The sequence below is a fragment of the Phalaenopsis equestris genome, unplaced genomic scaffold, assembly GCF_001263595.1.
Source record: "Phalaenopsis equestris unplaced genomic scaffold, ASM126359v1 Scaffold000002, whole genome shotgun sequence".
Classification (NCBI taxonomy): Eukaryota; Viridiplantae; Streptophyta; class Magnoliopsida; order Asparagales; family Orchidaceae; genus Phalaenopsis; species Phalaenopsis equestris.
The window spans coordinates 43,327,114-43,349,822 of NW_018164444.1; the positions used below are offsets into that span (position 1 = coordinate 43,327,114).

The 22,709-nt window shown below is 33.6% G+C and overlaps 1 protein-coding gene across 1 annotated transcript; it reads right to left on the reverse strand.

Annotated features, from left to right (window-relative positions):
- Nucleotides 1-5,484: 5,484 nt before the first annotated feature.
- LOC110032257 (probable leucine-rich repeat receptor-like protein kinase At5g63930) lies at nucleotides 5,485-22,372 on the reverse strand. The gene is given in 4 exon segments (XM_020735830.1): nucleotides 5,485-5,858; nucleotides 18,587-19,831; nucleotides 19,834-21,595; nucleotides 21,738-22,372. Coding segments are annotated over 3 exon segments (3,285 nt in total). The 5' UTR covers nucleotides 21,500-21,595; nucleotides 21,738-22,372.
- Between the last annotated feature and the right edge of the window lie 337 nt (nucleotides 22,373-22,709).

Consider the following 22,709-nt stretch of genomic DNA (forward strand, 5'->3'; position numbering starts at 1 on the left):
AGGCTTTGTTGTTGTTGCTATTGTAATTTTCTTCAAAAATCTGTTGCGTACCGCACCACGTCAACCTCTAATTAACTTAATTAAACACTTATACTCATAATTAAATAATTTTCTAACACATAATTTCACAAACAACACAAAACTCACATTTATGTATAAAATCCGAACGATTACAAACTAACAGTTTTCAAACCAACACACTTAATTCAGCGTTGAAATCAAGTCAACAAACTAATGCTGAAGCCTGAATATCAAACATTTAACAAATAAACATATAAAGTTCCGCAATAAAAGTAAATCAAATCCAATACAAACACATAATAGATAAAAACAATAATAACTACAAATTTTGTTCTAAACAAGTTCAAACATCTTCTTCACTATCATCATTTTGAATGTCTCCTATGGATTGGTAGTGCACGTATAAGTTGTAAAAAGGTCGGAGAGGAAATTCATCCATTGAATCTTCTTCAACCCAAGCATTTTTCTTAGACATGTGCACCAAACCTTCTTCAATACATCCAGTGTGTTTGAAGTGTTCATTCATTCTCCAGTCCAGGTGATCAAACATTTCAAAAATATTTCCAATTGAATGCATAAGATTCTGTACCTCTTTTCCAACTTATTAATCCTTTTCAAAAGTGCATTCGAACTAAAGTAAGGCTAAATAGGCGATGAATTTCTAAATCGGTGATGAACTTTGATATGCTTGATCCATCAATATATATTCATATTGTTCTCCTCCCCAATTTCTGTGCAGTTGTAATAAATTTCTGGGTCCATAGGCTTCCAAGGGAGAAACACTTTTTCCCAACTTTCATAAGGTACTTGTGATTGGCTTCCTAAACTGGATTAGATGGATGTCCCAAACCAGAAGTCAATCCATTGAAGATTAAACCCAAAAAAAAACTTTACTGTTAAAGCAGCAATATCAATAGGTCTTCTGGTTTGAATATAATAATTCAAATTTGCACTTTCCTTCATCACTTTATTGATTTTCATAATAGGAAGTAATTTTGATGCAATAAAGAAATGTCATGCCTTCGATGTAGGATTCAATAATGATGAATAAAAACTTACATGTCCATTTCTCGGGTTTTCCAATTTGCATCTTTATCAGTAAGGTATCGATAAAGTTCATCCAAATTATTTCTCGTAGGGACAAAATCCACATAGTGACAAATAGGAATGCTTTCAATCATAAACAAGTTGTTTATTCTGCGCTATTTCTCGAAGGAGTAAATTTTACCCACCTGCCTCAAACATAGGCTAGTCCTTGGTTAATTTCATGAAGATTACTGTAAAACTCCTTCACCACAGGAACTACTACAACGACAGTGGTATAGCAAAGTACTTCATAAGCGACAGTGGTATAGCAAAATACTTCCCAACGTCTCTATGCAATAATCTCCTCCACTAGAATATTCAGTCTGTTGAATCCTTGATTGACAAAGCCTCGCTCCTTGATTAGTCTCTTCTTCACAAAAACACGATCGTTTAACTTTTGCACATCAAAATTGATGAACTTCCTCCTATTCAAAATTTTATATCGAACAGTTTCTTTAGAGTGGGAAGCCATAAGATTTGAAAAATGGTGGATTTCTCTTTGTTTTCCCCTCTTAAATATATTTTGGATTCAGTTTTAGGGAGTTATTAGGAAGAAATCCCGCCAAAAACCAGCAAAAACTGTCATTTGAATTGTTCTAAGTCATTTCTGTCGTCGCAATGCTTCTGGCTCCAATTTGGCGCCTCTGGCGCCAGCTCTCTAAAAAATGGCTCTTCAGGAGCCAATCTGGCGCCTCTAGCGCCAGTTCAGATTTATTCACCGTTTCGTTTTAAATCAAAATGACTCTCAAATTTTCCATATAGTCAGTAAATAAAGATATTTTAATGTATTTTCTTAATATGAAAATATGGGTTGTTTCCTACAAAACTCATGGTTTAATGTCATCAGCACGACATTCCCAGTTATTACTCTGGGTGACCCAACATTACAATCTCTTTAAAAATTGATATATGACCATCAAAATATGGTTTCAGTCTATGCCCATTCACTTTAAATACATTTTCAGTCTTGGGATCTTCAATATTAACAACTCCATAGAGATAAACTTTTACAATTGTGAATGGCTCTGTCTACCTAGACTTCAGTTTTCCAGGAAATAATTTCAATCTTGTATTGTATAATAACACTTCCTATCTAGGCTAAAATTCCTTTTTTATTATCTTCTAATCATGTCGTTCTTTCATTCTTTCCTTATATATCCCAACATTATCAGAAGATTCAAAACTAATCTCTTTAAGCTCATTAAGTTGCAATAATCTTTTCTCACCAGCATCTTTTAAACTAAAATTAAACTTCTTAATCATTCAATAAGCTTTATGTTCCAATTCTACTGGTAAGTGACAAGTCTTCCCAAAAATTAATCTATATGGGGACATTTCTATAAGTGTCTTATAAGATGTCCTATATGCCCATAATGCAGTATATAATCTAGCAGACCAATCCATTTTATTAGGATGTATAGTTTGTTTCAAAATTCTCTTAATTTCACGATTATATACTTCTGCTAGACAACTAGTCTTAGGATGATAAGCAGTTGCAATCCTATGTATAATATTATATTTTTCCACCATTGTTTATTCCAAAAGTGAGATCCTTTATCAAAAATGATTATTCTCGGCATTTCATATCTTTTAAAAAAAATTTTGATTAAAAATTTTGAAACACTCCGAGCATCACATCGAGGTAAATTGATTGCTTCACTCCACTTCGATGCATAGTCCACTGCAATAATAAAATATAATCCCCAAGCATCAAAGATTTTAACTTTCAAAGTAAAATTTAGAAACATTTCATTTCTTTTTGAAATATTGGCTAAACACTGACATTTGGCTACTCACTGACATTGATCACATGTTTTAATATATATATTAACATCTCTAAATATAGCAGGCCAATAAAATCCAGATTGTAAAATTTTGTGAGAAGTTCTATCAATCCCAAAATGACCTCCAAATTCAGAATGATGACATTTTTGGATAATTTCTTCAATTTCTTCTTAAGGCACACATCTCCTCATAACTAAATCTTTGCGTTGTTTGTACAAATATGAGTCATCCCAAAAGTAAAATTTTGCATCATGAATAAACTTCTTCTCCTGTTGTTTTGTCAACCCATATGGTAAAATATGGATAAATTTTGCATCAAGGTTTGTCACCATTAATTTGATCATCTTGGGGTGTCACCATGATTTGGGCTAAAAAAAAAAGACACATTAGAGATTTGGTCAGCATTTAGGGTTGGTGGGGTAGACTCCTTCCTAAGGTAGATTTAATGGTCTTGATGATTATTGGGCTATTAGAAGGGTGTCTGGGGATCCTGAGCTATTATGGATAGCTCAAGAGAGGTCTTGTTTATATTTGTCAATTTAAGTTAGTGTTCTCATAAAAGTGAGGTCAACAATGACATATAAGTTTTCCACTCATATCCCTAGAAATTGCACCCATGTAGAAGTCCATATGTGAAACTAGTAATAGACAAGGTCCACCCTAGTCAATCCATGAGAATAAATGGTTGACATAATCTCCTAACAAAAATCATTGAAGACAGAATAGCCTTAGAAGTGTTTAGAGTTATTATGTCCATACTAAGGGTAATATCCAAATCTCAATACACCATATCTCTAATGAATACTTACATTTTAAAGACATAAAATGATATTTTCTTTTCTTAGGGTAAGTTTCTAAGAAGCAAGACACTTAGAAGATTAAGAATTACTCAGCATCTTTAATTTTAATGGAGCTCATACATTTAAAAGAAGTCTTATTTTAAAGAAATATACAAATTAGTGAATTTACAAGAGATCGCCATGCTATACAATAATATTGGCAAAAAAAATCGATCTTCATTGACCTTCAAAGTTCTAATCAACATTCGTTGAATTATATATTTTCTTCTTGAAGTTTACAAAAAATAAAAATAATAATAATGGAATAAAATTCAAAAACTATATCTCCCAACAAGTAGATTTTTCTTTCTCAAAGTTATTGACAATAATGTCAAAATTAAGCTAAAAATCATATATATCCAAATAACATGATCAACACATCTTCCAATGGAAACTCATAATCTTATCATTGTGGGTCATAATTATTTTGAAATTTATCCCATTTATGAAGAACAACCCTAGGATGAAAAAACAAAGCAGGTGCAAAAATTAATAGGAAATAATAGTGTAGGGACAAACAAACAACAATAACTTGAGGATGAATAGGCAAAAATAGCATGACGACTAACAACCAACAATAGTCCAAGGATAAACAAGCAACATTACTACTAGGATTAATAGGCCATCACGACAAAAAGATGAACAAGTAAAAAAAGCTCGGGTATGAACATGCAAGAACAACCTGAAGGCAAAAGCAACTCAAATATGAGCAACAAAAACTCGACGACAACTATCCAAACAGAGTAGGCAATAATAACTCACAAGTAGACAATAAAATGTTGAATATAGATAGATAATAACAGCTTGAAGGCAAGAGTAGTCTAAACATAGTTAGACAATAATACCTAAAATATGAATAGACAATAATAGCCTAAATATGAGTAGGCAACAAAATCTAGAAAATTACAACAACCAGAATATTGATATGTAAAAATAATCTAAATAGAAGTAACCACTACTTAGATGTAATAATATCATGAATATAAGTAGATAATAATAGTCTGAATCTGGGTAGATAATTTAATCTAAATTTGGGCAGATAATGACAACATGAATATCTTTATCCAAGGATCCCCAGACAAATATCATTGATAACCAACGGTGACGTAACGACATGATCAAATAGTGACGTACCAACATGATCAAATCTTTATCCAAGGATCCCTAAGAAGCTTGATATTAGATTATAGTTCAAAAGTAACTTTTCAAAGCAAAATTGAATGCATTGGTTAACCAACATGTCACATAAGAATATCCAGATTCCACACACTTCAATTTTTAATTTATATAAAAATAATTACACATTAATTTGTCATTTTGTATAAAACTAGTCATTATAATTCTATGAAAACCAATTAATAAAATGGATCATGCTTTTATATAAATATGAATCCTTTGTTTGACAAAATAAAATCTCAACTTAGTTATAACAAAAAAGATTTACCTATGAAAATGTTTTTTTTTTAGATCAGAAGTAAACCTAACAAAAGCTTCACAGATATAGAGAACACATTGTCCTCAACCTGATGCCCAAAATGCCTTAAATAAAAAATTAAAAAAAACAATTCAATTCCAAATATATGAAACCAATCATACAATGTAGGCTATGGAAAATCAGCAGAAAGAAATCTTACAAGATACAATTAAAGATTAAAAAAACAAAAAATATTTACCAAATTTCTATGCACAAAACATGCAGAAATATTAACAATAAATCATATATTTCCATTGAAATTTAAAAAAAAAACCATCATCAATTATCCTCTGATGAAATTTCTGAAATTACTGTGGATGGAGAGCTCTGCACTCTCTCTTTGGACTCCAACAACATTAGAATGACTTGCCACATTGAAGGCCTATCTAGTGGCGACATATTTGTGCACAACAAAGCAATTTTCAAAACAATAATCATGTGATCAACCATATCATTATCTTCAAGTTTCAATTTACTATCAAAAATTCCAGAATCAAAAGAATGGGTCTTCATGTAATTTCTGGCCCATGTGGCCAAGTCTCCTCCTTGTTCTAAAGGCTGTACAGGCGTTCTTCCGGTGAGGAGTTCCAGAAGGACAACGCCATAGCTGTAGATGTCACATTTTTCTGTAACTTTCATTGTGTATGCATATTCTGAAAAGAAAAGCGAGGTAAATCAGTGAATTGGGATGTTTATGTGTTAGGATAAATAAAAACAGAAAGTTTATTGATATTTTGAATTATGATTATTGAAGAAATTCCTTCTTCTTCATAAGCTAAGGTGATTAAACTCTCTCTTTATTGATATTACTTCTCACGTACAAAAATCAGTATATTTTATCATGAAGCTAGAGAATATCTTTGTTAAATGTTTGAAAGTCATTGAATCTCAATTTCAATGATAAGTTGTTAGTGAATATGAAGAGAGAAATTAAAGATACAAGGATAGAAGAGGAAAAGAGAAAAATAAGATGTAACAACAAAGAGGTAAACAAAAAGAAAACGAAAAAAGACAAGTAAATTAAATGAGAAGGGTAGAGAAAAAATATTTAATTTATTATAGTTATTAGGTTGTTCCTTGGTATTTAGGTAGAAATTGCACTTAAAATGACGTAGGTGCAATTATAGATAAGAGTTTGAAAGATAATGATGTAAAAATTAATATAATTAGAGATAGAAAAAAACCCTTAACATTATTCTTGATACTAAGATTTTTAATATTACAAGTGTCTATGCTTCTCAAATAAGTTTAGATATAGGTTCTAATGAAAAATTCAGGAATGACCTAGAAGAATGAATACAAATAATACATTTTCAAGGGACAGTTTTTATTGGGGGAGATTTAGATGGACATGTTGGTACAGTGATAGAAGATTTTATAAATATTCATTGTGGCTACGGTTTTGGAGTGATTAATGAAGAAGGTAGTCATATTAGATTTTGTTTTAACGTATGATTTTATTATTATTAATACTTCATTCAAAAAAAAAAAAGATGTGTATTATTACTTAAAAAAATGAAACTAATAAAACACAAATTAATTATTTGCTTATGAGACAGAGATCGTCGAGAATGTAATGATTGTAAGGTCATTTCAAGTGAGAATTTAAATACTCAACATTGGTTATTAGTTATGGATTTTAAGATGAAGCGTTGTAAAAAAAGTATACTAGAAATCATTGTCATAAAAATAGAAGGGGGTACTTAAAAGACAAATAAAATTATTTTTTGTGTAAACCTCAGGACTTCAAGATTGGATATTCGTGAAGAAACATATTCTATGTGGGACGAAGCAATAAACACTAGTAAATAAGTGGTAAAATATGTATTTGGAGAATCAAAAGAAAATTTTCCTATAAAAAAAATTAGTTGGTGGTGGAATCATAATATGCAAGAAATGATAAAATATAAAAAGCGTTATAAATATTGGTTTAATTATAAAAGCTTAGAGAACTAAGAAAAATATAAAATGGCCCTTAGGGAGTCCGAGAGAACAATTTGTGACACTAAAAATTCTATCTTTAGTAATATTTATAGTAGATTAGATACTAAAGAAGGTTAAAAATATATGTATAAAGGGTAAAAAATACATGTATAAACTAGTCAAATAAAAAAAAAAAAAGAATTAGCTCAAGTAAGGTGTATTAAAGATTAAAGTCAAAAAATAGTTTTTTTTATAAAGAGACATTCAAAATAGGTGGGTGAGTTATTTTGATAAACTTTTCAATAAAGTTTTTGAAAATATTATTGACATTTGTGATTTTAATATCGATAATAATAATAATAATAATAATAATAATAATAATAAAATATTTCATTTTTACAATCGCATTAGTAGAAAAGAAGTTGATGTTGGTTTAAAGAAAATCGAGATGGAAAATTTTGTAGGACCTGATGATACCTTAATTGAAGTGTGAAAATATTTAGAAGATTTGAAAATTTCTTGGCTTACTAAATTCTTTAATATTATTTTAAAAACTAAAAAGATGTCTGAGGAGTGAAGAAAGATTATTTTAGTCTCCATTTTGAAGAATAAAGAGGATGCATAAGAGTGTACAAATTATAGAAGAATTAAGTTGATGTGTCATATTTTAAAATTGTGGGAGAGGGTAATTGAAAATAAATTAATATATATTACAAAGATTTCTCATAATCAGTTTGGATTTATGTCGGGCATGTCTACTATGGAAACTATACATTTATTAAGAGGTTTGATAAGAAGTACATAGAGAATAAGGAGGATCTCCATATGATTTTTATTGACTTGGAAAAAGCTTACGATAAGGTTTCAAGAGAAATCCTTTGGTGAGTTCTAGAGAAGAAGTGTGTTAATATGACTTATATTAAATTCATTAAGGATATGTATACTAGAGTCGTGACTTGTATTCAAACTAAAGAATGATTGACCAAATATTTTTCTATTTCAATCGGATTACATCAAGGATCGGCTTTAAGCCCATATTTTTTTTCTTTAGTTATGGATGGTCTTACTGGACACTTACATAAGCATGTACCTTGGTGTATGCTTTTTTGCTGAAGGAATGATATCCTCTTATGGATAAGACTAGAGAAAGAGTTCAGGAAAAACATCAGTTATAGAGATCTACATTGGAGTTTAAAGGCCTTAGTTTGAGTAAAACTAAAACTAAATACATGAAATTCAATTTTAGTAGTAGTAGCTTTAGTGGCAGAGTTATAACTGGTCATATAGATAGGGATGTCATTAGTAGAATGAACGCTTTAAATATCTCGGGTCTAGTGTTCAAAGTGATGATGATATAGATGGGGATGTCATTAGTAGAATTCAATTTGGTTGGTTGAAGTGGAGGAATGCATCAGGCCTATTGTGTGATAGAAAAGTACCGCTTAGACTGAAAAGAAATTTATAAGATAGTGGCGAGACCTTCAATGTTTTATGGCGTAGAATATTGACCTTTAAAAGAGAAGCATAAAACCAAGTGTTGTCGAGATGAGAATGCTTAGGTGGATGAGTGGCTTTACAGTTAGAGACAAAATGTGAAATGAATATACCTGTGATAGGGTTGGTGTAACTCTAGTGGCGGACAAAATTAGAAAAATTTGTCTTAGATGGTTTGGAAACATTAAACGTCGACCATCTAATAATCCGGTTAGGAGTTTAGATGTTTTAGATTTGACTTATTTTAAGAAAGGTAGAGGTAGACCAAGAAAGACTTAGGTATATTGTATAAAAAAAATTATCTTAATTTATTAGAATTAAGTGAAAATATAACACTCAATAAGACACAATAGATAAAAAGGATTCATGTAGCCAACCCCACTTAGTGGGATAAAGGCTTGTTATTGTTGTTGTTGTTGTTGTCATCAGGTTGTTCCTAAGGCCTTTTATATAAGACTTGGAGCTCAAGTATTTGCTAAATCTATTAAATTATTAAATAAAGAAATAAAGGAAATAATGTATCACTATTACATAGTTATTAAACAAGCATATAAAATATGGGAGCACATCTGATGACTAGGCCATATGATGCATAAAGTCTCCCAATGTTTACAAAACTCTATTACTGAGAGTTATAATAAGCCAATTATTATGCTAATGATTTTGGAATCAAGAATTCAGCTTACTAGTGGAGATTTTTCTACTTTTGTTTTGAGTCTTCGAAGGCTGATTGAAGTAAAATTCAAAAGCAGCAAATGTCATATTCGACTTCGGAAAATTTCATGTCATGGTAAATAAGAAATTTGTGTCATGTCATAGTAAATAAGCAATGTCATATTTGACTTTGGAATATTTCATGTCAGTAAACAAGCAATGTCATAGGCGAGGAGGGGATATATAAAAGAAGAGATGAGGAAGAACTAGAAAAGAAGAGGAAAAAAAAACAAAAGATGAAAAAAAGATAAATGGGAAGAGTGTGGAAAGATCAAATATGCAATTCATTATAATCATTAAGTTGTTAAATACAATAAAAATCCCTTTATATAGACTTAATGGATCACATATTTGCTTAAAATGCATTATATTAATTAAAAAGGAAGCAAAGGAAAAAAAGTGCCCATATTATAAAAAATGGAAGAGTTGCAATAATATCTATTTGATTTCAAAGAAAAAAACTTCATGGGAACTTATTTTGTATGTTAATTTAAACTGCAATAACATATTTTTACCTGCCCTCATGTTACGTTTTCATTGCATCATAATTGTCGATCTACGAAAATTTCTTTTAGAAAACTTCTAAAGATATGATTAATGAAATATATTTATTTCTTCGTACTTTGACTTATTATATTGATTCCTCTATTATTTATAAAGGGGTTAAGAACCCCTTTATGTGAACTAAATAAAAATATGACACTAAACAGGATGCAATGGAGAAAAATGATTCATGTAGCTAACCCCACATAGTGGGATTAAGGCTTTGTTGTTGTTGATGTTGGTTCTTACATAATAAGTTATTTTCTCTTGCACATCAACATCTGCATAACATAGCTCGAACCATGATTTTCCATACAAATGACCCATCAACTTTGAGGTAATGCGGTCTTGATTGTATGTTATTTTATTAATCAAATCTCATTTATTATCCATAGCAATATCAACCCCATCTTCATCATGTACATAGGGGAGCTCCATTTTCTTCTTAAACAAAAGTTACCCGCCTTCTACATTCCTTATGGGCTGAGGCAAACTCATTGGGTTATTCGAAAAATCTTTCTAAGATACACTTTTGCCCAAAAAGGCAAGTATCATTATTGTATGATCCGAAATTTCCATTTCTTCCCTTCCCGATTAGCATGAATTCCTTCCTTTTTATTCGTTGCCACCACTGGATCGAGTCAATTTTGGTAAGCCCTCCTTTTCATCCCTCTCGCTAAAGTTTAGTTTAATTTTTTATTTTTAATGACAAGCTATGTCAGAGTTAACTTTAATGAGATTCATATGTTCTTTCAGAATATAATATCAATGATTTAGTAAGTATATATATGTAGCAATAAAAATAATAATTAATATAATTTATAGTTAATGTATTTTTCGGAATAGGACTTTCGAGTACACCTCCTTGTGATGTCATCGTGTGAAGCTTAAAAAGATCAAGAGTTTCATTTTTTCCGCCTCGAAATAAGAAACTTTTATTTATTATAAGATAAATGTATCATTTTTCATTAGAAGCGCTACTCATTATTTGACTAGATATCTAGTTCTTTTGTAGGATTGTCAATTCTACCTATTTTACTTCATGTATACTTCATTTGGTGCTTGTTATAAGGATTTTTTTATTGCTCATAATGAAATAATTAGATGTCTTATATTATTTTTACACAACTCCTTGAATATTTGCTTAAATACAGTAGCTAAAATGTTTTATTTTCTGGAAGGTTACGGTTATAGATTTTAATTGAAATTCTTGCATGTTATAATCATGCTTGAAATAAAAATAAGTTGGACATTTTCTTTAAATAATTTTCATTGAACTTTTGCATTTGTTTGCTTGTGTGCAATGGCTTGTATGTAGGTTGAATCCTTTCGGATAATGGCTAGACAGGTCGACGAGCTCATAGAGTGAGGACTACAGGAAATCATCTGATTCGTTAGGTTAACGTTTACATTCCCGATTTTAGGATATTTGATAAAACAGACTATAAAAACATAAATTAAATTGAAAAATAAATTGTGGTTATGTCATAAACTGGTGATTTTAACAATGGTATTTTTCATTATATATTCATTTTGATTTATGGTACACAATTATACTAATAAAATTTTGCATATATATATATATATATATATATATATTGTAAATTGTCCCATTTTACTACTCAAAGTGTATGCCCCAATTTATTGTCATTTATGCTTTAATAAATATTGGTTATTTACTGAATTTGATTTATCTAACTCACCCATTGATATCATTAAATCACTTGTAGGACCGTCTCTGTAGAAGCTGACTTTCCAGTTCTACATTTTGCCTAGGGTAGTTTTAATTTTGCATTAATTATTGTGTTCTCTCTTTCGTGTTCCAGGTAGTTGTTTCTCTATCATTATTTCGGTCTAATTTTAGTCAATTCTTATTTTTCATTTCAGTTATATTAGTTACACTTAATTATGGAATAAAATTTATCTTTTGTTGATAGTTTTCGTTATTACCTGCATATAATTTTTTCTTTTGAGAATACAAAATAGGTTCACTTCCTTTCATCATACCCTATATTGCTACAGTGTACCGCCTTCTGGACCCAGGATGTCACAGAATGGTATTAGAGTAAATGTTTTGTATTTAATTTCTCTTGTATTTTGTACTCAATATCTCTTTACTTTTTTGTCTTTGTATTTCATATCCCTTGTCTTCGCATTCCATATCTCATCTTCTCAAGATTGTGTAGGAATGGGTTATACTTTTTAGTTGATTATTTAGTCAATTTCAATTTTACATAATTTCAATTATTTACAGTGTCTCCAAAGAGGAGAGGTCTTGCAGCTGCTTGTGCAACAATAGCCCTGAGAGTTACTATAGAAGATATACATGTCCCCAGGGGTCCTCGCTCCCAAGTCGCCAAAATGATGATCCTGCTCAACCCACTGAGGTTACTATAGCACTCCCTCTTAATATGATAACTCTAGTGGAGATGGTGATGCGAAATGTTACCAAATAATATAAGCAAGTGTGGTTCGCTCAAATTGCACGGGAGCTTCAAACAATGAAACAACTGCTTAATTGGCACCGCAAGAAGCTCAATCAGTACCACCAGTTTCCACCATTGACGTTCAACATAACCTACCAGTGGTGATAGCTAATGGGAGTACCATTGATCGATTGATGGATCAATTTCTGAAGATGCACCCTTCTACCTTCAATATTGTGGTAGATTCGATCAAGCCAATGCATGGTTTCATAATATCGAGAAGAGAGTTCATGTATGAAGTGCCCTGAAGATCGCAATGCAAACAATGTCATATTTCAACTGCGTAAAGGACTAACGATTTGCAGGAGAGTCATCGTCACAATACCTTTGGACCCGATGCAGTAATTATTTGAGTAAATTTCAATAGACTATTTCTGAAGCAATAGTTTTCTACGATGCACTGTACCAAGCCGATGAACGATTTGAGGAAACTGGAGTAAGGATCAAAGACAGTTCGAGAGTATGAGATGCAGTTTATCGGGATCGTCAAGTTCGTCCCTTCAATTAGCTAGCATGAAGATCAGACGATTTACCGCTTTCTCTTTGGTCTACAAGATATTCGAAGAAATTTGTCTGCTATCGCAAAATGATAGAATATAGATATTAGAATATTTTAATGGCTAGTAATAGCCATTATTTAATTCTGATTATTCTGAATTATTTCCTTAATTTCCTTCCTTTTTTATTATATTCAGCTTTATTTCTTTCCCTTTCTATTATATCCTACGTTTAATTTTTTTTCTTTCTTGTTGATCCTGTAATGGGTATATATATCTCTCTTTGTATCAATAAAAAGTATCTTGGGTTCTATTCTAACATGTTATCAGAGTCATACCCTAACCTAGCTGACAGGCTCTCCCAGCAGCCGGTTATATCTACATCCAAGTTCCCACAGTCAGCTAGGTCGGGCCTTCCTTAATCCCGCCTCCAAGCTCTCATCTCCAGCTTCTGCCATGTGCATAAATTCCCAGAATTCCCGCCTCCAAAGTTATTTCCCATCTCCAACTATCTATGCCATGAATTCCCATAAATAAGTTCTGTGCCACTGTATTAATACAGAATTATGCATGAATTCTACTAGGTTCCAGCTTCTGCCAACTTTTTTCTGCCAGATTCCAGCTTCTGCTAGAATTATGTCAGATGCCAGGCTGTATTAATACAGAAGTATGCCAGATTCCGGCTTCAGATTTCTTCCAACATATTTGATCTGATCGCCGTAAACTTCATCGCCGGACAAAAGTTCTTATCCTCCCAAGGGCATTATCCTTCCCCCTAGACGATGTCTCAACAACCTAACATCTCGTTTGACTCAAATGGAACGACGGACTACTCCAACACTGAGTCATCATTAGAAGGTGTTTTTGATACCACCGAAGGATCTAAATGGCAGCAATTCTCTCCAATGGTCACATCTGTATCTTTTTTCATTAAAAGGCGTAAGAAATTTGGTCATCTCACAGATATGATTCGTGAACCTTCAAAGACGGACTCAACGTATAGAGCTTGGGAAGTGGAGAATTCCATGGTCATGTCGTGGCTGATCAACTCTATGGAGACTTCAATTGGTTGATCATATATGTTCCTTCTGCTAGTACCATCTGGACGGCAGTCCGTGATACCTGCTCGAATGTGAGGAATTCTAGCCAACTCTATGAGGCATATAAGAAAATTCGTGGGGCAAAAGAAGAATCAAGTACCGTGACCCAGTACTATAATGATCTAATTGCATTATGAATTGAATGCGACTTATATTATGACTACACTTGGGAATCTCCAGTCGAACTGTTTCTTTTTCAAAAAATTATAGAAAAGGACCGCATGTTTCAATTTTTGATAGACCTTAGCAAAAATCTTGAAGAAGTCTGGGGTCGTATTCTTGGTCGGGATCCTCTTTCTTCTATTCGCTCTGCTCTTCCTAACATTTTTCGCAAAGAAAGTCGTAGACTTGTAATGCTCGGTATTTCCACTTTGTCTGTCAAAGCATCCACCAAGGTCTTTAAAAGAGCTCAACCCCAGGCCTGGTCACCCCACTTGAGATTTCTGTCACAAACCCAGCCACACTCGTGATAGTGTTGGAAGCTCCGCGAGAAACCTGCATCAAAACCTTCGGCCAAATCTCCCACTGTCAAGATTTTCACCACGCAGCTGATTGTCCTATTATGTTTTTACACTGTCGTTTGGGTCGTCTTAATTTTCAGTATCGATAGCAATTGTATCTGTTGATGTTTACTGATAAAAATCCTTCAAATTTCAAAAATGAAATATGTTAGCTAAAAATCATCGTGTCCCTTATCCATCCCACAATTACACACCTTCCGCTCCGTTCTATCTTATTCACAGTGATTTATGGGGGCCCTCTCGCACCCCTAGCTACGTCAATAAATATTGATTTCTTACTTTGATTAATGACTACACTCAGATGAAATGAGTCTATATTTTAAAAGATAAATCTGAAGTTATCACTTTCACGCATTTATTTTGACCCAATTCAAAACTCCTATTCAAATTTTTCGAACTGACAATGGTCATGAATTTTTTAACTCTATATTAGGAGAATTCTTGGTAAGCAAGGGCATCCTCCATCATAGCTCTTATCATGAAACACCTAAACAAAATGAGGAAGAGGAAAAACCGACATTTTCTCGACGTCACTCGCTCTATTATATTTCACTCTAATGTCCAAAAGTGTTTCTAGAATGATGTCATTCTTATCGCTTTATTTCATAAATAGAATCCCGTTAAAAATTAATAACTTATGTACCGCTTTATGCGTCATGAGATCTTTCTTTCCTAACAATCGAGTCTTCTCCATTTTAAACCCCAAAATTTTTGGATGCACAACTTTTGTTCGGACACAAGCTCAACTCGGAGTAAACTTGATCTCAGATCCATAAAATGTGTTTTTCTAAGATACTCTATCACGCAAAAGGGCTATCGGTATCTTGACCCTCCCACAAATAAGATCTATATGAGTGTTGATGCCTCTTTTCTTAAAGTGTTCCCTACTTTCCTAACTCGGCCTCAAGTGGATGTTCCCCCCACATCACCTACCATCAAGGAACATTTGGTTCCTTTTGTTCCACCCATCTCTCTTATCACCAAAGAACCATCTATTCTTATGAATCCACCTGCAAACCATCCCACTATGTATCTACTCACGACGCATTCATTCTGATGCACCAACTCAGGAGCTCACTAACACCTTGCTGGACCCTGAATCCCCTCCAGACGACAACCCCAACATTGCTCTGACTCAAAATGAGGAAGTCAGTTCCCCTAGTAAGGTACGTAATCAGATATGTTATCTCTATCTTGTGGCAAACTATGTCTCCTACCACAGATTATTGCCAAATTACAGAGCATTTGCTACGACTTTGATAAGTCATCGGCTTCCATCTACTATTGAGGCTGCTTTAGCAAACCCGGCCTGGAAAGTTGTGGGATCCCTCTATGGAGTGAAGCAACCACCACGAGCATGGCTCGGGAAATTCACAAAGGTTGTGTGACATGCCTAAAAAGGTGTTATTTTTATATATACATTTTATGCTCATTTTTAATGATATTGCACTTTAATGAAATGTATTTTGCATTTTTTTTGTTGGTACAAGAAAAGGAATTTTAGAGAATAATGAAACAAATCAAAGCAAAACGGGATCAATTGGAGCAAGGTTGACAAAATGAACTGGCGCCTAGGTGCCACCTTCTGACACCAGACTTGTACGTGAAAACAGATGAGACAGTTACAATGAGCTTCTAGAAGGTTGGCGCCTAGGCACCACAGTTGGGCGCTTAGGCGCCATAATTGGTTTTGATGATTATGCATTGAATTTGAATGAATTTTGAATGGGCATTTGAAGTGACTCTTGGGAATTTTGGGAGTTGCCATATAAGGAGTCAAGAGAGGCCAGAAAAGGAGAGTATTGCGTGGGGAGTCGTGTGGAGTCTTGGGGGAGTTGAAGGGAGGAGAGTGTGTTTGTGTCTCTTGGAGCGAAATTGTAAGGAGAGTTGAGAAATCATCAAAAGAAACTTCAAAGGATTTACTTGGGAAGAAATTTAAGATAAGTACTTTGTATTTTTGTTTGAGTTTTGTTTATTGTGTGAACCTGAATTTTAATATAAATTTTTTTTTTTTGTGTTATCCCATGAGATCTAAGTAGTTTTCTTTGTCTTTCTCCTCGCAATAAAAATTACTCTTGTGTAGAATTAGAATTGTTTAAAATTTCTCTATTTCATGCTTGTGATGATTAATTACTTCGTACTTATATACATATTCAATTTAGTCAATTAGTATGTTAAAACTTGTTGTAAAGCCATAATGACCTGGAAAGACTATGTATTCATCAACTAGTAATAATCATATTAATATGATAGGTTATAAGGTAGCCCATTGATTAGTGCAAATAGATAGAGAGATAAATTTTGATGGATATAAATTAGTGATTTTAGGGTGACAGACTAGAACCTTTACCAATTTGATCTAAAATTTGGAACTTAAGGACCGATTAGTCCTAAAGAGAGGACACAGTGGGTAATCTAGAAGTGAGATGCTAGAACCTACCCAGCATAACCTTAGATTTAGAAACTTAACTCTAGGCTAGCCAATGTTTTTTATGCACTCGGAAAAGAATAAAAAATAAAATTGATCCTATTTGTCACAAAACTTCATTTAAACCTTTAAAAATTTTATTCCTACACTGATTATGATCTCATTGCATGGGGAAAAAAATTTATATAATTTGAACTCTTTTTCGTTTAACTAGTTTAGAAACACTTAGCATTTTCTTTAAGCTTTAAAATAGAATTTGTAAGAATTAGTTACTTTATACGCATAAACTTGCAAACTTTTTTCCTAGATAATTGACTGTAGTTTAAGTAAACTTTTACTAAATTCATAAAAGAGTTTTCACCTTCCATGGGATCGATATTTGGGACTTCAAAATAAAGTCCTTTATTACTTAAAACGATACGTGCACTTGCGTAGTATCTCTAATGTGTAAAATTAAATTGTGGAAAGAAAACAAGAATTATTTGATATAATGTTCAATTATGAATTAAACATTGCACACGGCTGTTGCATCAAGTTTTTTTTCACATTAAATGTCGACCATCTGATGATCCAATTAGGAGAGTAGATGTTTTAGATTTGACTTATGTTAAGAAAGACAGAGGTAGACCTAGAAAGACTTGGGCTTATTGTATAAAAAATGATCTTAATTTACTAGAACTAAATGAAAATATGACACTAAATAGGATGCAATGGAGAAAAAGGATTCATGTAGCCGACCCCAAGTAGTGGGTTTAAGGCTTTGTTGTTGTTGTTGTATAATTCTTACGATATATTTTGCTATTTTATCCTAGATATGAAGGCATGTTTTTCACTAACACCATCATACATCTATGATTGGATATATATGCTCAGGTTTGGGAGCATGGCCAATAATGTGTGCATAAGTAGAATTCTCTTCACATGGTGGATTTATTTTGATAGGGTTACTGTGACCTATATGTCGGCCGTTTTTATGTTCAACTTGACTTTCGTAGTGGATTTCTTTTGATAGGGCATCATGATAGCCACCACATTATATCATGTGTTTTCCCTCTCCATGACTCTTCTTTTGTCATCATTACCAATCATAACTACCCTATTATCAATAGTGAACTTGAAACTAATTCCTCCCCAAGATACTTAGGACATCTTAGTAAAATTTCTTAAACTCATAGTAATAGCTTTACAAACAGTTTAATGCAATTCGCAGTAATTTCTCTTCTTCATATCTTAAATTTTAAGTGGCACTTCAAAACATTAAGAAAAAAAAAATCATATATTGATTCTAGAAAAGATATAAGAAAAATATTAAGCAATGAAGTTTGAAGCACTTTTTAAGGGTTATTTGATTCGCTAACATATATTATGTTATTAGCAAATGTTAATTGTTCAGCTTATCCATATCTTCGAATAGTAATTTCAATTTCCTAAATGATAATCAACTTCTAATTTGATGACATCTAGATGCTCGCTGCATTTATTGCCTTCCAAATGTTAGGCTATCTAATGACTAAGATGAAAGAAATTAAAAAGAAAAGAATCATTTTTATCATTTTAGATATTGTTGCATCATTAAAGATAATATTATCATTCACATAACATTAATAACAAACAACCTAAATCAGAAAAAATGGGCTAAATTAATAGCCAAAGTAAGTATTCACATAGGACTCACCAGGTGCAATATATCCATAAGATCCAACCACAGCTGACATTGATTTCAACTGCGGCATATCAATCACCTTTGCCAATCCAAAATCACCAACGTGTGCTTCAAAATTATCATCAAGTAAAATATTGTTTGATTTGATATCTCTATGAATAATATGAGGCTTACAATCATGGTGCAAATAAGAGAGCCCCTGAGCAGCTCCTAGAGCTATCATAAATCTCGTGTCCCAATCCAAATCAACAGACTTCCCATGAAGCGCCTCCCCAAGGCTCCCTTTTGACATGTACTCATAGAGAAGAACATTGGAGCCTTGATGATAGCAATAACCATACAACTTAACAATATTCCGATGCTTTATCTTCCCAAGAGTCAAAATTTCAGCACGAAAACTATTGTTTGCATTACTACCTTCACTATAAGATACAAGTTTTTTTACAGCAACAGTCATTCCAGTTTTCAAAACAGCTTTATAAACTGTTCCACATGCTCCCTTTCCAATAACATAACCGTCATCAAAATTATTTGTTGCTGTAATCAAGTCACTGAAAGAAAATCCTTCCTTCGAACTTATACAAATGCTAGATTCTTCAGAGGAAAGCTCCCTATCCTGTAAAGGAGAAACAGTCTCTACAGGCTTTCTTAGAACATGCAATATAACTGCAATAAGAGCAAGTGAAACTCCTCCAATGGCAGCAGAAATTATGACAACAATATGCTCAATGGGTTTACCAGTTGATGTTGCATCAGGAGAGGAAGAAAGAATTGAAGAAAAACTACAGCTGGTAAGAGGCTCGCCACAAAGCGCAGTGTTTCCTTCAAAGCTGCTTGAGACCATATTTCGAAGAAGCGGGAGAGAAGGAATAGGTCCCCAAAGATCATTGAATGAGACATTCAAACCAAGCAAACTGGATAAGTTGACAAAAGATAAAGGTATTTCACCAGTAAAGTGGTTATTGTTCAGTAAAAGGTACTCCAAAAGTGCAAGATTTCCAAGCTCAGGAGGAATATTTCCTGAGAGATTGTTATAGCTGAGATTCAAAGCAATCTGGAGGCTTGAAAGGTTGCCCAATTCGCTAGGAATTCCACCAGAAAATACATTGCCGCCCATCTGCAATTCAGTTAAATGAGAAAGATTTCCTAGAATGGTAGGTATTGCACCTGAGAGCTTGTTATCAGAAAGAAAAAGCAATTCTAACTGCTCAAGAGTTCCAAGCTCATTTGGTAATTCGCCAAATAACCCATTCCTGCAAGTCTCTTACAACTAACAATTTGTGGAGGAATTCTTCCTACAATTTGGTTAGATGAGATGTTGAAGAAAACCAGCTGTGATAGATTAGCAATCTCCAGTGGAAGCTCGGAAGTGAAGAAGTTGACTGGGAGAGCAAGTCTTTGCAGTACTTTGCAGTTTCCTATCTCAGGAGGTATAGGACCACTGAACCTGTTCTCATCCAACTCAACAATGGTTAAATTTTCAATATTGCATAAATCAGCAGGGAAACTACCTATGAGGCCATTATCACCAAGACGAAGTTGCAACAATGATTTACAAAATATGACTCCACTTGGTATATTACCAGTAAGCCTGTTAGACCAAAGATTTAACATAATCAAATTAGAATAATTGCATATATTGCTCGGTATTGGCCCGGTAAGATTATTGTTTGAAAAATCCACAACCCAAAGACGGCTATAAACACCAAGTTCTTGAGGAATAGGACCTGAAAGCATGTTGTTAAAGAGCTGCAACTGAAGCAACTCACTCAAGTACTGCAACCCAACTGGAATTGGTCCTGTCAGAAAATTTAATGAGAGATCAAGCTTTGTTAAGTTCTTCAACTCACTCAACTCAAGTGGGATGACACCAGTAAGCTGATTCTGGAAGAGATATAGCAGAGATAAGCTCTTTAACTTACTCAGCTGCAACGGAATCCCTCCAATCAAAAAATTCTCAGAGAAATCAATTTCCCTCACCCAAGTAAGATTTCCTATCGCTTTTGGTATAGTTCCGTTGAATTTATTTCTATAAAGGTAAAAATTTTTTAGATTCTTCAAGTTGCCAATCTCAACAGGGATTTCCCCTTCCAAATTATTCTGGTAAAGCGCAAGGGTCACAAGGCTTGTGCAATTCCCCAACTCCTTTGGCACAATTCCAGACAACTGATTGCCCCAAAGAATCAATTCGCTAAGCCGCTTCATCATCCCAAGCTCTTTAGGAACCTCACCTCCAAGTTGGTTCTGGGCGAGTCCAAGGAATTCCATGCTCTCGCATCCGCCGATCTCCAACGGAATCATTCCAGAAATCATGTTTTGCCCCGCTCTGAAGGTAGCTAAATACTTGAGTTTTCCAATGGATCCAGGCAGGGCTCCGCTGAAGTTGTTCGAGTATGCTAAAAGCTCAACAAGCGAAGAAAGGTTGCCAATTTCTTCAGGAAGAGATCCAGAGAGTTTATTATTGCAGATGTTGCAGTATATCAGGGAAGTCAGGTTGCCTAATTCAGGAGGGATCTGACTCTCAAACTTATTGTTGTTTAGGTACAAAACTTCTAAACTTGAACAGTTTCCAATCTCTGGAGGTATATTTCCGGAGAAACTATTGAAAGAGAGGTCAAGATAAGATAAATGCACTAGACCACCAATGCTGGGGGAGAGGCTGCCTGATAAATTTAATGAATTTAGATCAAGAGAGATAACAACTGGATCATAATCACTTGAACAGCTCACACCTTTCCAGCAGCAAGGAATTTCATCCCCAGGATTCCAACTTTCAAGGTTTCCTAGATTATCCTGCAATTTATTCTTTATATTCAGGAGATACTGCCCTTCCATGTTGAGCCCTTGAGAACCATGAACAAACAGAATAGCCAGTAGCAACACTAAATTGAAGGATGAAATCGAGAGATTTGACAATTTATCCATCAAGCTAAGTATCTGAATTCAGAAGGCAGATTTCCAGTCATCTAAAAATCAAATTTTGGCACTGATGTTCCACGCAAAATTTATTTCCTGAGTTGACTGTGGAAAATAACCGTGGTGATTAAACAAAATTAAATGATAATATTGACAAGAAAATTCAAGTTGTAGAAGATTATAAAGTCTCTAACTAAATAGCTAGTATAGAACTACAAAATATTTAAGGATTCAAAGAATCGCATACCTTCATGGTTCTTAAAGCATTCAAAAACACAATGCCGCTTACTGCTTGAGGAACTATGAAAAGCATTGAAAACTTTTTCATGAACTAAAGAATCATCGAATAATATCTTCCAATTCTTCTTTGTAGAGAGAAATCAAAACTCCAAATGATATCCTCATAGAATCCAGAATCTCTGAACTCCCACAAGCTCCAGTTCCCTTCATTCAAGCAATTCATATAAACTCAAAACTGCTTTATTTTGGCAAAGCCTGAATTCCTCTCCAACCATTCTGAGTAAGACAAAGTGGGAATCACAAAACCTAGAAGCCACCAATCCAAAAGAAGAATCAAACAAAAACCAGTTCAATGTCCCCAAAAAAAATCAGAAAAAGTGACCCTTTTCTGATTTTCCAAGCAACATTCCAAAAAAATGACACCTTTATATGTCCCCCCGCTCAATCCTCATTCATCACACTTATAGTAATCTTCTTCCAAACGCTTTTCCAGATTTAGCGCATGGCATTCATTTATCTTTTCCTTTCTCCCCCTCCTCTCTCGTCGACGCCGAGAGTGAAACGCAAAGCAATTAATCGAATCAAAGACAAAGATACGCGAAGCTGTATGAGAGCGAGAGAGAGAGACAATGCTCAATGGCAGGGAAGCACGCTTTCAAAGGTCCGAATCAAAGACAAAGATACGCGAAGCAGTATGAGAGCGAGAGAGAGAGATAATGCTCAATGGCAGGGAAGCACGCTTTCAAAGGTTTCAACTTTCTATCGCCATCCATCTTTCTGTCCAAATCTACAGACCCCACGCCTCTTCTTTTTCTTCTCCCCTTTTTCTCTTCCCTGTTTCACCTATCTTCTCTTCTTCCATCTTTCTAGACGATGTAATTTTTAATTGAAATGAAAGAGTTCCATTTCTGTAAATTGCCCGTTGGGCTATGTGAAGGGGCGAGTGAGTATGATTTTATCAAACTTTTGAGAGGGTAAG